At 38.3% G+C, this 18219-nt stretch overlaps 1 protein-coding gene across 4 annotated transcripts in view; it reads left to right on the plus strand.

Annotated features, from left to right (window-relative positions):
- The first annotated feature begins 6585 nt into the window (after nt 1–6585).
- The window catches only part of SMPX (small muscle protein X-linked), a 42620-nt gene continuing 30986 nt past the window's right edge, over nt 6586–18219 (plus strand). The window contains exons 1-3 of one of the 4 annotated variants that reach the window (XM_068179888.1): nt 6586–6744; nt 10302–10361; nt 15622–15711. In XM_068179888.1, the coding sequence (XP_068035989.1) occupies nt 10323–10361; nt 15622–15711 (129 nt within the window). In that variant the 5' untranslated portion in view covers nt 6586–6744; nt 10302–10322. Of the gene's footprint in view, nt 6765–7757; nt 7781–10301; nt 10362–15621; nt 15712–18219 lie in introns of those variants that run through there. The other 3 variants (XM_068179887.1, XM_068179889.1, XM_068179890.1) reach the window with 3 other exon arrangements.

An 18219-nucleotide genomic window follows, 5' to 3' on the forward strand; every position in this document is an offset into this window, starting at 1 on the left:
CTAGAATACAGTTCCATAAAAATATTATTTTCAGGCTTATGCTACCCATGTTTAGATTATAGTCTTGCTTGCATCCTCTGTAATAATGTAGAAGTTTTACATGAGGAAAATCTACTGAAGAACAGCTATTCAGCATTAGCTCTTATGTTGGGAGCCCTATCCATGAAAGTGAGTTTACCTAAATTACAGGAAAGAAAGGTCTTAGTCAGTGAAGGAGGAGACCATAAAAGGGCATAATATCAAAAAATTGTTTCAAGGTTTGAAGGATTTTTTTTTTTCTTTAAATTACCTGTGAAGTCTCTATGGACACAATCCCCTATTCTATTGCAGAATGAAAAATAAATTGAATAGTTTCAGTCTAACAAGTATTGTTTTATGTCTACTGTAACCTGAAATAAATGCACATTATAGCATTAGACCTATCAACTTTGAACCCCAAAACCTTTAGGGCAACCTTAAACCCTAGGGAAGGGTAAGGTAAAGAAGTGCCCTTAGCGTAAGAAAGTCAAAGTGAGGTAAGAGTTTGAGACAAAGTAGTCTCTAGTTATCATTTCATAGGCTGCTAAAGCCTGAAAGATTTCTCTTAGTAGTAGCATAGATTGGTTGGGTTGGGAGGGGCCTTAAAACCATCTAGGTCCAATCCCCCACCATGGGCAGGCACACCTTCCCCTACACCAGGTTGCTCCGATTGATCCAGTCTGGATTAATCTGTGCATATGTGATACCTTAGCTGTTCTGAACAATAGGAATGTCTTGCACAGGATGAACCACTGAGGATATCCCCAGAACTGTTCAGCGGGCCTGCACAGATGGCTGAAGTAGCTCCTGAATTGCTTCATCATGCAGCACAGCACTCAGTTAAACCAGCACTGGTTTTGATCTACCTCAGGGACAGAGGGGAGCAGCTTCGTGATTACATAGCACTGCACATAATGGATAAACTAATTTTAACTGGTGTCCCAGTACTACAAATCCATTCTGCCCCTTGTCAGCCAGAGCACCTGTGAACTATCCATGACAAAACTGTGGGTTTGCCTTACACAGACCTCTTTGTGTTAGGAGCCTAAGCTAAGAGCATTTCCTTTCTTACTAATCAAAATAAATAGTTTAAGAGTTGGCTGCAATAAAACAGGGAACATCTTCATGGACACTCTAGTCAGAGTATAGTCAGTACCTCACCAATAGCTGGTGGGCAGAGGAAACACAGAGCAGCCTGCGGATCTCGAAAGTAATTTCCAAGACAAATGATTTTCAAGCATCACTTTTAGCTCCAGATCTTGAGAACTGAACTGTACTTAAAGAGCTTGTGTTGCACAGCCAGAGGAGATGGACTGAAACAGCTTAATATAGTTTCTTTTTCCAGCTTCTTTTTTTGTCCTTATATAGAAGATACTGCCTGTCCACAACTTTAATTCATATGGGTGTAAAGTAAGATGTGAAGATTTTAAAAACTACTTTGTGTAATTTCCTAAGAGAAACACTTTTTGATCCTGGAGATTTGATACTGTGTTGGAAAACATCATTGCCCAGTGGAGCAGCTGAAGGACTTGTCTTTCTGTGCCAACACTGAATTCTTTTGGCAATTTCTCTCTGAACATTGCAATATTTGTATGGCAGGAGGCCACAGATAATTGAAAAATGTTTCTGTAGCAGAACTGATTCAATAAAAATAATGTTTAATGCAGATCATGTTTGACTACTTCATAGATAGGTATGACTAGTAGATTTATTCATCCCTTCACCATGGAAAGCATTCATTCTTAATGGCTCCAGTTTTTCAGAACATTGGAGGTGTGACAAGGTAAGAATTTTTCCCTTATGACTCTTGAGAATTAAGGTGTAAGTGTCCTGATATTGACTCAAACTTTAAAAATCTTCACACCCACTATTTAACTATCTTTATCTTTTATTTTCTGTCCAACAGGTACAAACCAAAGTTAGCAACTGATAAACCACATATAATTCAGCAGGTTGGTGCAGTTGTACTTGAGTTTGGTAACTTTTTATCTAAAGGCATTCATTTATTTATAATGTCTTTGAAATTCTACTTCCTCCAGCCCATTTCCTCGTCTTGTTTTGGGTGCATCTTTCTACCAGACAGATTTTTAATGTCTCAAACATGTATTTCTTTCCTCTCAATATGCCATTCAGATGAGAAAAACAGCAGAATTTAGTCATTGTTCTCTTTGTTAGACTTCAGATGATTGCGCTCACAGAGGGACCAAAGCTGCAATTTTTTGTCATGCTTTATCACAACAGATAAATAAATTACTTTCTGTGGTGCCGAGTCCCCAAGTCCTCTGGTATATCTGTACCTAGTTCTCATATATATCTTTGGGCTGAGTCAACAGCAAAATTCCCTGCTGCAGTCAGGTAAGGTCTTAATCTGACAAGATCTAATAGTGCACAGCTGATATGATCAGCTGATGAGAATGGGCATCATCAAATAAATGTGTGATGGGATTGAAAAAGATAGTACATGCTTACTTGAATTATCCTGATTTGTGAAAACTATTAGTAGCCTCTCTGTTGAAAGTTTCAACAGTGGTTTAGTCAGTTCCTGTTTTGTCAAAATCATTTACTGAGAACAGTATCTGATGGTGCAGTGTCATGGTTTTTGTTTCTCTTCCAAATAATTCTGAATGATTACAGTAGACAGGATGTTTACAAAATGTAATTTAAATTTCATATTCAAATTCTGCTATTAGCCTTGCTCTTATGCTACCAACTTTGCCAGATATACTGGTTAAAATTTACCAGGAGAAAAGTGGAAACAAATTTGTTGCTTGTACATCATCATCATCATCTTTCAGTTACTGAAAACATTTGGGTAACTAGAAATTTTACACAATACAAAGCAACAGAGAATATGGCTTTTGAGTAATAGTGGTCAGAGCTATGATGCTCTAGAATTTGTATGGGTTGGATTCATAAGGCAGTTTTCAGAACATAATACAAATTCATAGACAATGCTACCACCACTCATCATGATGCTGTAACTCTGAAATTCAGAACAAGGTTGCTGTGAGCCTTTAATGAGACCATCTCCTTAATACAAGGATAATTATTTCTCTATGGAACAGTCTGTGATAATAATCATCGTGCTCTTCTATGGAAAAGAAAGAGAATATGCAGGAGTTGAATTAATATTTAGTAGCCCAGAAATGTCACAGAAACAAAATCAGCTAATTTAGATATGTTTTGTATTGATTTCCTGCCTACTAGATAACAGCAAACATTTTTGCATGCTATTTTATGTCATTCATTATTTAAATAACTTGATGTTATTGTTGTTGGCATAAAACAAGTAGAAACTCAAGGGCAAGTGCTTGATTTTTTTCTTGATATTAAGAAATAGAGATTGGGCAAAATGGGAAGACACATACAACAAGTAGATGATTCTTCTTCAAACAGTTTTTCTTCTGACAAAATCGCCGAGGTTTGATACTCTTTCTGCAATGTATGATTCAAAGTTGCTTTCTGTTAAAATCAAGCATAGGAATCATTTGTGATACCTGGTAAAATTGAAAGCTCTACTGTATTTTAAATTTCTGTAGTTCTGTCTGACCGCATGTGACTGGGAACCATTGCTAAAAATCTCTGCCTTTCATCAAGTCTATGTGCCAAGTCATTGTTACATGGATGCGTCTTTACTAAGGGGAAAGAACCCAAAAATACAAATAAAACCTGAGTGAGTTAGAAAATGGATGGTGAGTTTGGGTTTTTTTTCAGGATCCTCTGCATAAGTCCTCTGATAAATCTGTCATAGCAGGTTTCTTATTTTTACATCTTAACCAGTAATTCCAGTGTGTTGACTGAAGAGAATAGTTGTACTAGTTGCACTGCAACTTTAGTTTGCATATCTTTCGTGAAAAATTACAAAGGAACTTAAAGATAGAAATTAATTAGCCAAATATGTAATATCGTGGGCCCACTATTCTTACCTGATAATAAACTGTAATTTATGGAGCTAAGATTAAGACAGAGAAGCAAAATTTTGCATTTCTAAAGATCTATAATATGTTGCTACTACATGGTAACTTAAAACTCCAGAAAAGTTTTTTTTTTTTAACTTTTTACTTCAAAGAAGTCTTATTTCAAGTGAGCTGAAGTTGTGACTTCTTATGTGTGGACTTGCATTTTCAACTGTATTACACTGTTTGCATTACATTAAAACATTGTGGACTACAATAGAAAAATAAATTCTTTTGGCCCAGTCAGGAAGTTTTATCTATTCTCATGAGGTTTCTCAAAAAGCAAAACATTTACGTAAATGTATTAAGTAGCGGCAGCTTTAAAAAACAGTTCTGACATTATGCAGTGAAATATCTCAGTGGAGAAGTAAGACACACATTTCTGTTAACCATCAACTTCACTTTCAAAACTAGCAAGTTGTGCCAGGAAGCATATTAATTAGACAAGCTTCTAGCAATGCCACAAAAATCTATTTTTAACTATATTGGGATTTTACACTTCAAATAAATGCATTTCTACTATATCTTTTGGATCTCTGTAGATGAGACATAATAATTTTATGCCATGTATGTCAATGTACAAGACCCTAACTTGGCAGACACTGAATCCATCTTCTGAAATGCACATATGCCTCCTTATTTACTTACTAATTCATCTGCTGCATGCATTTACCAGATGACTCTGCAAGTCATGGGGCTGTGCATCCTTGGGGTTATTCAAAGGCAATAATATGATGCAAAACAATGCTGAGTTACTATTTTTCCCTTCAAAATCTACTCAGACTTGGATTTTCTGATATTAGTGATAAGATTTAAGTTTACTCCTTTTATCCTTACAATTTAATACAGTTAAGGTATTGTGATAGTTACTGGGTGTTAGGTAGGTGACAGACTCTTTTCTTGTTTACACATCACTAAGACTATTAAATTATTTGTCACTGCTATGAAAATTTGTTGAAGGGAACAGTGTTGAGATGATATTTCTTAGGCATATTTGCAAGATGAAGAAATTATAAAATCTAAACGATTTGCTTAATTAATGACACATGGAAGAACGACTTGTGTATTCAACAGCTAGTTTGTAATATTACTATTGTAATATAAATTGAAATTAGTTAATGTACAGGACCATCTTACAAAAATATATTGCCTCTTCCATTGTCTTCTGGTACTTTTGTTGTAAATATGAACCTTCAGAAGGAGGTATGTAAAGTCACTTACCTGAGTCTGACTTTGTTTTAATGTGGTCTCAACCCCCTGGAAGGCAGGGCCTTTGACTGGCTGCAGACTGCTGTATTCTAGCCAAAGAACAGCTTTGTGAGCCCTCTTGGGAACCCCACCACGTTTCAAGGGCAGTAGTCCTCTCATGCCTCAAAATTTTTGGTAACAGGCATAATCAGCCTATCTGAGGAATAGAGGTCTCCTTGGAATGAGCTGATTGCTGTGTGTATGTCCATCAGTCCTGACCTACACCAAGGCATGTCCTGGTTGCATGCCTGCTTCTGTCTCGTCCATCTTCTTGGGCTGCTTGGGAAGAGGGTGGCTGTAGGTAGTCAGCAATCTCCCAGAGCTAGTCATCAGCTTTATCAGCTTCCAGATGACAACATTTTTGGGAAAGAGGGCAGTGGAGAGTGAGTCACAGGCTTAATGAAGCAGCCTGCTTGGTCACCTTCCTCTTTGAGATACTTGAAATTAAAAGGGTCATTGGTCAAAGGAGTTAAACTCAAAGGAGATCCTTTACAGTTATTGCCCATAATGACACTGCTCTTGTCACCATTACTGTTGTGGGTCCAGTGGAGATCAGATACAGCAGAGGAGTGATGAAGAGGGAAATGCATTCTTGTGAAGATGCACAGATGACCAGGAATTTGCAGTTCTGCAAGTGGAAACCTGAGGATATGCCCCACACATGACTTGTTGTGAGATCTCCATCAGTAGCCCTCACTAAGACAATACTCCAGCCAGCATGAGCACAATTGTGTAATGTTTTACTTCCCTCATGAGCTATAACAACTCTCTCTCCCTCTCTCTCACACAAACACACACACATACACAAATACACACACACACACACTCACTCCTCCTTTGGCTGTTCTTCGTCCCCATGCCTGCAGGCTCAGCAGCTGGTCGCTATGGCCCCGCATGCTCAGGAGCCCTCCCTGGTGAGCAGGGCTGTCCTGCAGGGGGTAAGGCTCTGCCGACACCCCAGGGCAGCTGCTGTGTGAGTTTGCTCCCAAAGCAGCAGCAATATGGTCACGTTGGTGTGTCATTCACCTCTCCTAGATAGTTCCTCTGAGGTGACTTCTTCATAATTACGTCTCCATAATTATTTCCTTCTCCAGTGTGGCCTAGGGAGGCACACACTACCCCAAATGCCACGGGAGGAGTTCTGTGTTACCTGCTACCGCTGTATGCCTGGCACTTGAGAAAAGCCTGGAATGACAGGGAGAGGGAGGGCAGGAAAAGGACCTAAAGGTGTGTTCCTTCAACACCTCCTGCTTGACAGTTGAGCCCTGCTTTTACCATGGTCAAGTGTCACAGGGGACCAAGTTACAGAGTGAATCAAACTCTATATTTAGGAAGAACAACTGGAAGCTATGACAGGAATTCCCTTTTACACTTCACTTCTCTGCTGAGTCCCACTCCAGCCTGGAGCAGCACTCAGTGCCGTCCAGGCTGAAAGCATCGGAGCTATTTCAGACACATTAAAAGGGTCACAGGCAATACCTCAGCTGGTAGAAGAAGGTACCTCTTTCAGCATCAAAAGGAGGTGTGCATACTCACTTGACGGTTTGGAACTTTTTTTATATAAGTAAATAAGTTAGCTAACCTTGAAGGGGTCAATTAAAATCGTGAAAGACCCTCATGACAACTCTTTAGGAATTGCTGGGAGTTTACTGCAATAGTTGTGGGTTTCTGCCTATTTTAATGCCTCATGCAGTGTATCAAAGTATTCAGAGCAGATCACTATTGCTTCATAGTCTGTGTGGATCTAAAAATTTAAAATAAAAAGTCACTTAAATACCTAATGACTCATAAGTGTGTATGAGCCTGAATATTGTAGTACATAGACAGGTTATTGTTTTCTGTTTGTTTATTATAGTTAGTGAAATATTACATTATGGTTTTGATGTAAGAGAGGTTTCTTTCACCAAGCTTAACAGGCAACTGTAACGAAGATTATTGTGTATGTATTATGGAAACTGTGACCACATTTGCCTAGAGCTTGTAGTAAGTTTTCATGTAACAGGCTGGGAGCTGCCGAGTAGGGGTTTCTCTTCTTTCATTGTACTGGTTGGATCTCACAGTCATGTAGTTCCTGTCAAAGTCTTTTAATAAGATAATACACTGCCGTTCTGTCTCCAAAATGCCTGTTGTGCTTGATGCTGTGCATGCAGTGGGGGGAGAGGACAGCTTCCAGCTGGGGCAGGGGGAGGGCTCTTGCTGTTGTCTGTGTGCTACTGTGCATCTCTTGTGTGCTTTACAAAAGATGGCATTATGGTATCTCATCGTATTTAAAGCAAATTGAATAAATCAGCTTATTATCTTGCTGCAGCTCTGTCAGAAATTATTTTTAGCAGAGAGACAGAAGATAGGTTCCTTTGTTTTACAAAGTTTCGCTTCAAAACACTCATTTATTTCAGTGCAGTAGTCTTACATTTCACAAGTAGTCCTGCTCGTGAGTACTTTCACTGCAAAGCAAGGCAATTTGCAAGGGAAGGCTGCCATAAACCAGCTCCAAATTGAACTAGCATTGCCACTGCTTTCTAAGTTTGGCTCAGCATGCAGCCCATAAAAGGTAAAAGGTAAGGTGTGGGGAGGCCAAAAAGACACCGGGGAATAGAGGCAGCATGTCTGTATTTCTCTGCCTGCCAGAGACGTGAAATCCTACTGTGGAAATGAGGGTGAAGTGGGATTTTTTCAAGTTTGCAGAGCTGATTGGAATACCAGAAATAATACAGTAATACAATAAATAATACAATCAGTGCAGTACTCTCGACTCTCTCTCTGAGATTCATGATGAAAGAACAAAGGAATTTATAAAAATTAACTAATCACTTCTGTAATGGATGCTTCTGTAATCTAAGGTTTATTTTCCTATGATTGATGGTCAGTATTGCTCTGTAAGGAAATTCAAGGAAGGGAGGGAAGGTGAAAGAGCCAGAGATCTATTTTTACTCAGTAGTGTGCTGTTGTCCTGATTTCTCTGGCGGTAATGAGGACAGCACGGTCTGGTAGGAAAATCACCTCCTCCAAAAGCAGTCCTACACAACTGTATCATGCATCCGTCTTTAGGAACCGGTGTCTGATTGCAGTAATTTCCAGCACTGACTGCTTGTGAACCCAGAGCACCTCGCTGAGGAGCACTAATGCCGTGCTGGTTTCAAAGCTGAGGTTCGGGGTAAATCCTTGCCATTTATCTCTAAGGGGCCCAAGAGATGTGTATGGGTGTTTTTGCAATGCACAGGCATGCAAGATGAAGTACATCTCTTAGCAAGAATTTCTCTGTGACAGTGTTTGGGAAGTAGATCCACTACATTTCAAAATATTTAATGTTATTTAAACATTTTTTAAATGTGCTTTTCTTTCCATTTTTCATTCTGATTAGAAAGATGAGAAGTTGATTAAAAATTAATTAAACATTCTATATTATGACTGCTATCTTCCCAGTCAGCTGGGGGATAGTTTTGTGTTTATTTTGGAATACAGTCACTGATCAATGGAACAGTTATTTATATGCCTAATAAAGATTTTAAAAATAAAGGAGACAGATAAATCAGGGTAAATCCTTTTGTGTTTTTCAAAGCTGTTTGAATTTTGTCATGAATGTCTGTTGCTGAGATTGCATCCCCTAAAGTGAATTCTGAAGTTTTTTAAACTCCCTCTCACTTTAAGATTGTATATATAAAACCACAATATAAAGCTCATTAAAAGAATGCTGGTTTTATTTTGCACAGTGGGATTCTTTCTGATTTATTAATTTAGTGGAAGCAATTTAAACCCAAACAATTTATGAATATGATTATCCTCTGACTGAATGCTGTGTTGGTTTGGACACCACTTTTTGCAGCTGAAAGTGTGACCAGAGGGAGACCTCTAATGGCAGGTCATTTGTATTTTTAATTCTGTTCAACATCGTACACAGATTTAAAACTGATGTGAGAATATGCAGGGGGAAGTTTTCTAGTCAGTCCCAGCAATACAATTTCACGCTGATATTGCTGATATTCCAAGCTGAAGCCAAGCTACAACTCATCTGTATGTTTTTTTTGGGACTGCCTCATGTGGCAGTTATACTCTTTGAGATACCCAAGTCTTCACACACTTTTAATTTCTCAGTGTATTTTACTGTTCTCTCCTGTGTCATTTATTTCTGTTCTCATTACTTCCCTTCCTAGCTAAGATTAAATACAGTATCAAAAATGTGCTGTATTTCGGTGGTGATCAGTGACTTTTCTGATGAATTAATTTCTCAGCTTTTAAAATTACTGCCTTAATTTATATTATAATAGTTAAATAACAAGACTTTGATGATAGTCTAGTCCAGTTAAAATATAACTTCTCAGTGAGAGAATAAAAGGCTGAGATGGTGTTTCACATAATCTGCTAATAAAATTTCTTTTTACTTTGGTGTATTCCCCTTTGCTATTGTAAATTAATGCTGTGTCAGTCCATATGTCTCCACTTGCATAAGGTTATATGGAAAAATATGTAATTTTTGATCTTATTGCTAAAGAAAATTGATGAATCTGTATGATCTAAAACTTTGAAGGGAGGCTACTTTGTGCTTTAGCAGTTGTCAATGAGAACTTTTGTGCTTGACCATCTTGATCACTTTCAGTCCACAGGCATTAAAGATTTGCAAGGATTTAGTCAGGAAATGGTTATGTCTGCATTTATCAATATTTTCTAACAAGTTACATTTTATTTGAGAGAAGGCTTAAACTGAAAGTTCTAATAATTCTCACATACATATTGTGTCTGGGCTAATAATACACTGCTTGTCCTCAAAAGCTTCCTTTAATTCTTACTCATTTTACAGTGCTGTTAAGGTTTGAGAGATTCCTTATCTCTGCTCGTTATTGTTTTTAATGTGAAAGAGATAGCTTCATTTGTGGCTATGAAAGATTAATTGGTGAAGCTCAGGTGTTCTGTCTCCTCCTGATATCAGAAGGAATAACTAAGCAGCTTGGAAACTGAGATGGAAACAGGAGCTGGGCAGATGAAATGGATGCCTGTCAAGAGGCAGCATGGGTTAAGTTCTAGCTTATCTTCCATAGCTATCAGAATGTCAGAGCCTGTAACACTTTCCAATTTTGCTTGCAGGGATAAGCCTCTGTTGTAAAAATGTCAAAACAACCAGCATCACATGTCAAAGCCATTCAGGTAAGAGACAGCATTTATGTTTTTAATATAATAAAATAATAAATCTCATCCTCCATTGCTTGGCAGACTGCATTTTTAGTCAGAGAAAGCACCATAGGAGTGCTAGCTGGGGTTATGCTGTTAAAGTGAAAAGCTTAGTAGATATGAAAGCACTGAAAAAGTGTGACCTGGAGATCAGCTTTTGATCTGGGCTGACAAAAAATACTGGATCAGATAGTTCATTAATCACTTGTTGGCATGGTCTTTGCAGTGTTAGGTTATGCCTATTGGAAGATCATCTAAGCAAAATATCATAATGCATCTGCATAACTGTTAAGTAAAAATAATTCCTGCAACCATTAGATTTTCCACAAAGCCAATATAATGCTGGGAGAATTAGAGGCTAAAAAGATAACATGGGCGTTGTGAAGTTTTTAATGTCTGCATTCTTAAGAAGAAAACCCCTCAAGTTCAAATAATTGTTTAAGAAGCATTTCTTTAGAAGCCAAAGGAAAATGAGAGAAACGTTGATCTTTTAATTTGAAAGATTCTTGTCTGTCACATACCTCTTCAATGATATATTGAAGGATGATGGAGTTGATTGTTGCATACTTGTTGCTTATGAGGATAGAGTTGATTGTTGCATACTTGTAAAAAACAGCTGGAGAATTATCCCAACATCATCGTGAAGTAAGGTCACGAAGAACGTGTTTAGTTCATGTTATCAATGGTTCTTGTCAAAAGCCCAAAATATCTTCTGAACTGAAGAATCTTGCAGAATTCTCATGTATTTTGTAAAATGCACTTCCAATGAAATTTTACTATGAGTTCAGATTGCCTTACCTAAGAAACACAAAATGGAATTTCTGAAGTCTTCTTTGTTCTCTGTTTTCTTGAGATAATACTAATGCAATGGATTGGAGTATTAAGATTAATTAGCCAGGGCATACAGGCAGCATACTGAAGATGCAAGGCACTATGAAAATACAGATTCTTTTTATCATCATCATCATCATCACTATCATCATCAATTCTGATGAAATAGGCATGCAAAATACAGTTCAAATTTTCATCCCTCTTTTACAGTGACTATAGAAATGTTTGTAGGATTAATGAAAAAATATGGCTCTTTAATAATTGAAAAGTATTTATTTACATTTTACACTTAAACTCCATAGGTATATACATATATTTCTAAGGAATTAATTGGTTTACATTTTTTTCTTAGAGATGTAATGATAGGCTGCATTTTATTTCTAGGAAGGCTTCCAACTTCTAAATATAAACAATGCTCCTAGGTTGTTCATTTAAAAAATGCATTAAATTTAAGCACTAGGTGTAATATTTTAAGAAACTTTAATTTTTGCAAAGGTAATTTGAATCATGAGAAAAATTACAGCAAAAATTTAAAATATATCTATTAAGCATTGTGTCAAAGGTGGTTCTAGTAGGGAGACTTGCACTTGAATTGATGCTTATTACGCTTTGAGCAGTCTAAGAACTATGACTCAAAATGTCACATTACTTTTATACACTGTGATTCATATCTTATGATCCTTTGCTATTGTGTGCTGGTATAATAGGACTGATGTGCCCTGGGGAATGCACATCATGCTGCAGCAATGGGAATGTAGTGGCACCTCACTAACTGAAGTGTTTCATGGTGTTCTGTGTCTGAAATGGCTTTTTTCTGACTGTACTAGATATAGACAAAAATGTTCACTTCCCAATAGCTACTAAATACAGATGTGTGAGAGTTAAAGGTAGCAACTGCTTCCCAATAGTAGTCTGGGGCAATAGAGGACCAAAGTATGTTAATTGCTGGAAACAATTGCTGACTTCCCCGTCTCAGTGTGTTAAAGGCTGTGAACAGCACTTACTGAAAATTATTTTATCTTTAAACACTCTTGGCTTTGCCCAGAGGTAAGGGTGAGGAGGTTTCTAGGGTTTTTTGTTGTTGTTTGTTTGTTTCTGGATTTCCTTCCTTCCTTCCTTCCTTCCTTCCTTCCTTCCTTCCTTCCTTCCTTCCTTCCTTCCTTCCTTCCTTCCTTCCTTCCTTCCTTCCTTCCTTCCTTCCTTCCTTCCTTCCTTCCTTCCTTCCTTCCTTCCTTCCTTCCTTCCTTCCTTCCTTCCTTCCTTCCTTCCTTCCTTCCTTCCTTCCTTCCTTCCTTCCTTCCTTCCTTCCTTCCTTCCTTCCTTCCTTCCTTCCTTCCTTCCTTCCTTCCTTCCTTCCTTCCTTCCTTCCTTCCTTCCTTCCTTCCTTCCTTCCTTCCTTCCTTCCTTCCTTCCTTCCTTCCTTCCTTCCTTCCTTCCTTCCTTCCTTCCTTCCTTCCTTCCTTCCTTCCTTCCTTCCTTCCTTCCTTCCTTCCTTCCTTCCTTCCTTCCTTCCTTCCTTCCTTCCTTCCTTCCTTCCTTCCTTCCTTCCTTCCTTCCTTCCTTCCTTCCTTCCTTCCTTCCTTCCTTCCTTCCTTCCTTCCTTCCTTCCTTCCTTCCTTCCTTCCTTCCTTTTTTTGTAATTAAATACATTTATACGAAAGTGTCTTTCCAGATTACTCAGTCATCCATCTGGACAGCCAGGAATGGCTGTGATGCTGTGAAGGACTTATCCATAACAGTCCTCAACTCATGCACAGCTGCATCAGTTGTATCCTAACCTTAATACCCTCTCTCTGTTAATAACCAGAAAGAAGAACACACCAAAAAAATCTCAAAGTACCAACTCAATCGAGTCAAACCAGGAATATATTAGTATGTCATTTTTACAGGTATTTTTCCTTTGGTCTGTTCAGAAGGACCCTGGTAGAGTACATCAGTGCAAATACCTACCCAGTCATTGCAAAAACTGCAATGACACTAAATATGGTAGGCCTTTCAAACAAAGGAAGAGGCAAACTCAGTAGTTTTCATAATTAGCATGGTTAAACATAACAATCACACCTAGAAAGTCTGTCTAAAGCAATTATAATTTAGGATTTCCATAGTCTAGAACAGAAAATTTCCTATTTAGCATTTTACTGGATGGAGCTCCCCTAGGGTCATATCTCCATCTCAACTCACAGGTGACAAAAGTCTTGAAACATAATTTTAAAGCAAAATTGTGAAATCGTGCTGAACACAGCACAAGTCTTTGCAGAGCTATGCTGGTGTACAGAATTTGGCATACCCATTACACAGCTGCTCATCTGTGAGACAGGACCAGCCCTGGATTAAGAGGGATTCACAGCTCAGGACTTTGGTAACTATGGTCAGGAATTGTTTGGAAATGTCATATTTTCATTTCATAATGTAAACATTTTAATTTATAGTATGTGTTATCAGATCCAAACAGTTTTTAACTATGTCTTAAAGGACACTCATTTTACTAAATTACTTTGTCATGACTGTGTACTTCCTGCCTGAACTCTGACATGAATGTCCCTACTGCAGGCAAAAAAGTACAAACTGCTTTAGTGTGACACAGATTACTGGGAAAGTGCTGAAGCAGACCAAAGAGTGGTTTATTGAATTTAATTAGTAGCTTGGGACTTGGTGGTTCATTTTTGCTTTCTGAACCACTTTTAGTCACTGTTGGTCTGTCAATCACAGTGGGAAATGCAAGGGCTGTCGTGTTACATGGGAGGCTGGCTTCTGCTTTGGCAGCCTCCAAGGGGAAGGAATGTCCAAGTTCAGGATGTGCACCACAAGGAGAGATATCTCTTACAGTTTCAACTCTGCAAACTTGCATGACCATGCTAGCTGTAATTTGCAGAGAAGTTTCCCATTCCAAAAATCAAAGCTGTCTGGAGATAACGAGAGCTTGGTGGGGCAGTTACTTAAAACTAGAAATGGCAGTGCTGGGTTTTTTCCACCCATAAATGAGATAATGAGTTAGGAACTGTGAGGCTGAAAATGCCCTATCCCCTGGGAACTTAAAAAGTGCAGGTGAAAAGTTTCACAATATCTAAACTAATGCCCAGTGGAAAATCTTTATGAAACAAATACCTGGTTGTCGGTGACCCTGCAGATATTTGGCAGCCCTACTGAAATTACAGTGTCATCTTGCATAAATAAGATAATAAGAAACAGGTAAGTAGAATACAGGAAAAGCATTCATTTCTTGGCAGATGGACTCTTCATTTGCTCGTCATTTGATTACAGCTGTCAGAACAGTTGTTGTTACTGAAAACCGTGAACCGTGGTTGCCTGAGTGGGTCACGATCTGCAAGACCATAACTTGAGCAGAAGGATGGGATTTTTCATCTTCATTTAGTGCAGATCAGTCAGATGTTAAAGGACAAGAACAGAGCTCGCTGTTAGAAGGTTCTCTGCTTCTGCTCTGTAATATTATATATTCAACCCCAGGTTTTACCAGTGGGAGTCGTGGTATTTTGATGACATTTCCTAGGAGCAGCTTCTCTTCTGAGATCACGAGATAAGAATAAGTATAAATTGTGCATTTAGTTGATCATGCCATTTGACTTTTAAAACAATCTTGGCTGGGTCACATTGGAAAATGGATACTTTCCTAACCTCTTTCCTAAGCAGTGTTTTGTGCCATTTTATTCCCCCAAAATCTTTACTTTTAAGATATCCATTATCAGCCCCAATTATGTTATTCCTACTGGCTTTCTGCCCCAGATAAAAGATGAGATTGATGCAGTTGTGTGGGTATAATTCTGAAGGAAGTTTGCAGCAGCCAGGGGCCAGTGGTCTGCCCGGTGTTGGAGCTCGTTCAAGTATTTGCAGTTCGTACAAACCGTGGGTAAATTTTGTTGGTGAAATCACATTTTAAATACTTTTGGCTTAAGATGACCCAGGACAGGCTTCCCTTCTAAGATTCCTGTGATTAAGTGAGGTGAAAGCTGGTGTCATTGGATAGTGGAGAGTGGTCTAGTCATTGGGTGTTATTGAAGGATTTGCATGATTTACACTTAAACATTGCTTTTGGCACTCACTTTCTGTTTGACCTTGACCAAACTGAAGCAGACCCAGGTGCCTAAAGACACTTTAGTGTCCAGTATTCCTTTGTTTTAAAGTCCAATTAAATCAGAAAGCATTAGTCTAAAATATAGAACTTCAAAAGCTTTCTAGTTTGTTTTTTCCCTTTCTCTCTTTCAAATGGAGATGGAAGCACTTCTCTTTCCACAGGAGTGGTGTGATGATGCATACATTGAAGGCATAAGTGCTTGGAAACCATGAAAATGTCTATATGCTTGTCCCACTCCTTTCGAGTTTTGCCATTTACCAACTGTATCTTTATTTATCGGTCACTATTACATGCATCACAATTTTCTACTCACAGGCTAATATTAACATCCCAATGGGAGCATTTCGACCTGGTGCAGGCCACCCTCATAAAAGAAAAGAACTTACACCTGAAGAAGTGGAGGAGGTAAGCAAAAAAGGTTTTTTGATTTGTTTTTTTCTGAGGAGAATCCCTGCCATAAAATGGAAAAAAGCCTTTAAAGTGATCTTATAGCTCCACATACCAATCTTAGGTACCACCGCTGAACATGCACTGATCATTCATGGAAATAAATGGCCACTTACTAACACTTCATGTATAAATAGTTCTGCTTTTGGTGCCAAGGCACCTATAGGAATATAAACTGTTTCAAGGGTGTGTAGCTCTGCTTCCCCAGTGGGATGATATCTGCTGTCAGGAGAGAGAGCCAGGATTTCACCAGCAGTATTTGTCTAGCTAGGAGCTGATGAGATACAGCAGGAAAAGTTATAGCAAGGCTTTGGAAGACTTTGCTGCTACCTGTCGCCCTGTGGTGTGATTTATTGTTACAGCTTAACAGTATTGGAACAGGTTTTCAAACACAATGCTTTTTGGAAGGTCTATCAACAAGAAGAAATTGAATGTGAAGATGCTTACAAGTTAAACCAGAAATTCTGAACCCATTTACCTGCCCAGTGGTGAAAATACTCCATTTTAGACTGAATTCTGTATTTTCATGCTTGTATTTTACAGTAAGTGTTTAACACTGAGTTTTGAATATAAAATCCAGTTTATACCTTAACTAACATTGGTCATAAAGGTTATGATTAAACACAGATATCATATTTCTGAATCATATTAAAGCATCTTAATTACCATTAACTTCAATAATAAATGAGACCCTAACACCCGCAGTGGAAGAAAAGGTAGTGGTAGATACTCCAAGCAAGATAAAAAGGATGGGTGCTCCTGGCTTCCTGGCCAGTTTACTTAGTTTGGATTCACAATCCCTACATGAGAACTCATCCTGCTGGGCCAGAGTTCCCACTGGTCCTCACAGCCAAGGGCAGGACAGGCTGTGTAAGAGCCAATGCTTCCTTTCCTGTCTCAGTCAGATTTTTTTTTTCTGAATTTTGCCATATTTTGATATAAACTGTGCTCTGTTTACAGAGAACTTTCTTGAAATAATCAAACCTAGGCTGACTTGGCTCTTGAGAAGATTTAAAAAACAAACATACAAAATGACCTTGAAAACATATTGTGGCTTTCTCCCTTGGAAAGCAATCAAAGCATATTCTCTCTGCAATAAATAAACTGGTGAAAGAGTGCATGTCATTAAGCAGAAACTAATATAGCATGTGTGAGTTCTAGTAGTGTTTGAGAAATAAAATAAATGACGGGTGCTGATGATTGCATTTGTTTGGGTAATTGAATGTTTCTTTGTTTCTCAGCTGTATGGATACTCTCTAGGACACAGACATTATGGAAGTTCTTGGCCCGGGTTTTATGGGCAATACTCAACCAAACCAATGGGATTAAACACTACAGAAAAAGATCTTGTCCTAGGAATAGAATAAAAATGCTACCAGTGAACTTGTCATTTCAATTTTCTCATCTTGTTAAGTTTTGCCATACAGCTCATGATTTTTAAGAGCGGTTTTAGACAACTTTTGCTAACAGTGCATAATCACTGCTAACAGTGCATTTTCCACTGTATTTTAAGGCCTTGACATAGGAGATGAGGGGAATACGGATCTTAGTCAAAGAGGTGGTGGAGTCAGAAATGTATATTTTTGAAGGTCAGTGGAGCAGATGTGTTAATATGAAAAGAAATGGAGGGTGGGAATTGCAGAAAATAACACTTCTTCAGTCAGAGCATTCCCATGCTTGTATTTTTCAACCCTTATTGGATACTTAAGTGACTCTTCAGGCTTCCTTCCATAAAACTGAAGGCTTTAGTCTGACCTCAGCTGTGTGTTGCACATGGAGTGAGTGATACAGGGAGCAGTGAGGTCATAAACAGCAAACACCTGAGAGAAAGCTGACAACAATTTATGGAGCACAAAGTCTCCAAAATGTGTACAAAGCTTGCACCATTTGTTCTACAAGAGGAATGGTATTGCACATGACTTGAAATGGTATTTTTTTACATAGTTTCTGCTATGTACTAATAAGTACTGTGGGGTTCAGGGAGTGCTTGTTTCACCTGATTATTCAGATTAGATAGGCAAACTGTCAAAGGAAACAATACAAGCTCATGGCATTTTTGACTACTGGTACAATTTTGTGCATCCTTCCAAACAGCTTCTGTATCAATTTACTTATTCTCCTGCTGTGCTTTGCTACTGTTTCAGGATGTTAGATCATTAAACCAGATATCAGGCAGTACATACAGTTCCTGGTGCTGAATTACTGGCTGGGAATTGAAATCATCTGGCAAAAAATAGTAAAATATCATTAGTATTATCTTGGATTGATTAATAGTATATTGGCTAAAATGTGAGGAAAGATAATACAAGTGTACTGAGCTAAGAAATGTAATTATCACTTCGGTTTTCTTATATCTGGTGACCTTAGGAAAGTCCTTAAAGATCAGATAGGAAGAAAATTACAGTTTTCTACAATGCCTTGTTTGTTTGCTACTTGACATTGCAGTCTGCTTCCTGATTAGCATGT

The sequence above is a fragment of the Anomalospiza imberbis genome, chromosome 2, assembly GCF_031753505.1.
Source record: "Anomalospiza imberbis isolate Cuckoo-Finch-1a 21T00152 chromosome 2, ASM3175350v1, whole genome shotgun sequence".
Taxonomy (NCBI): Eukaryota; Metazoa; Chordata; class Aves; order Passeriformes; family Viduidae; genus Anomalospiza; species Anomalospiza imberbis.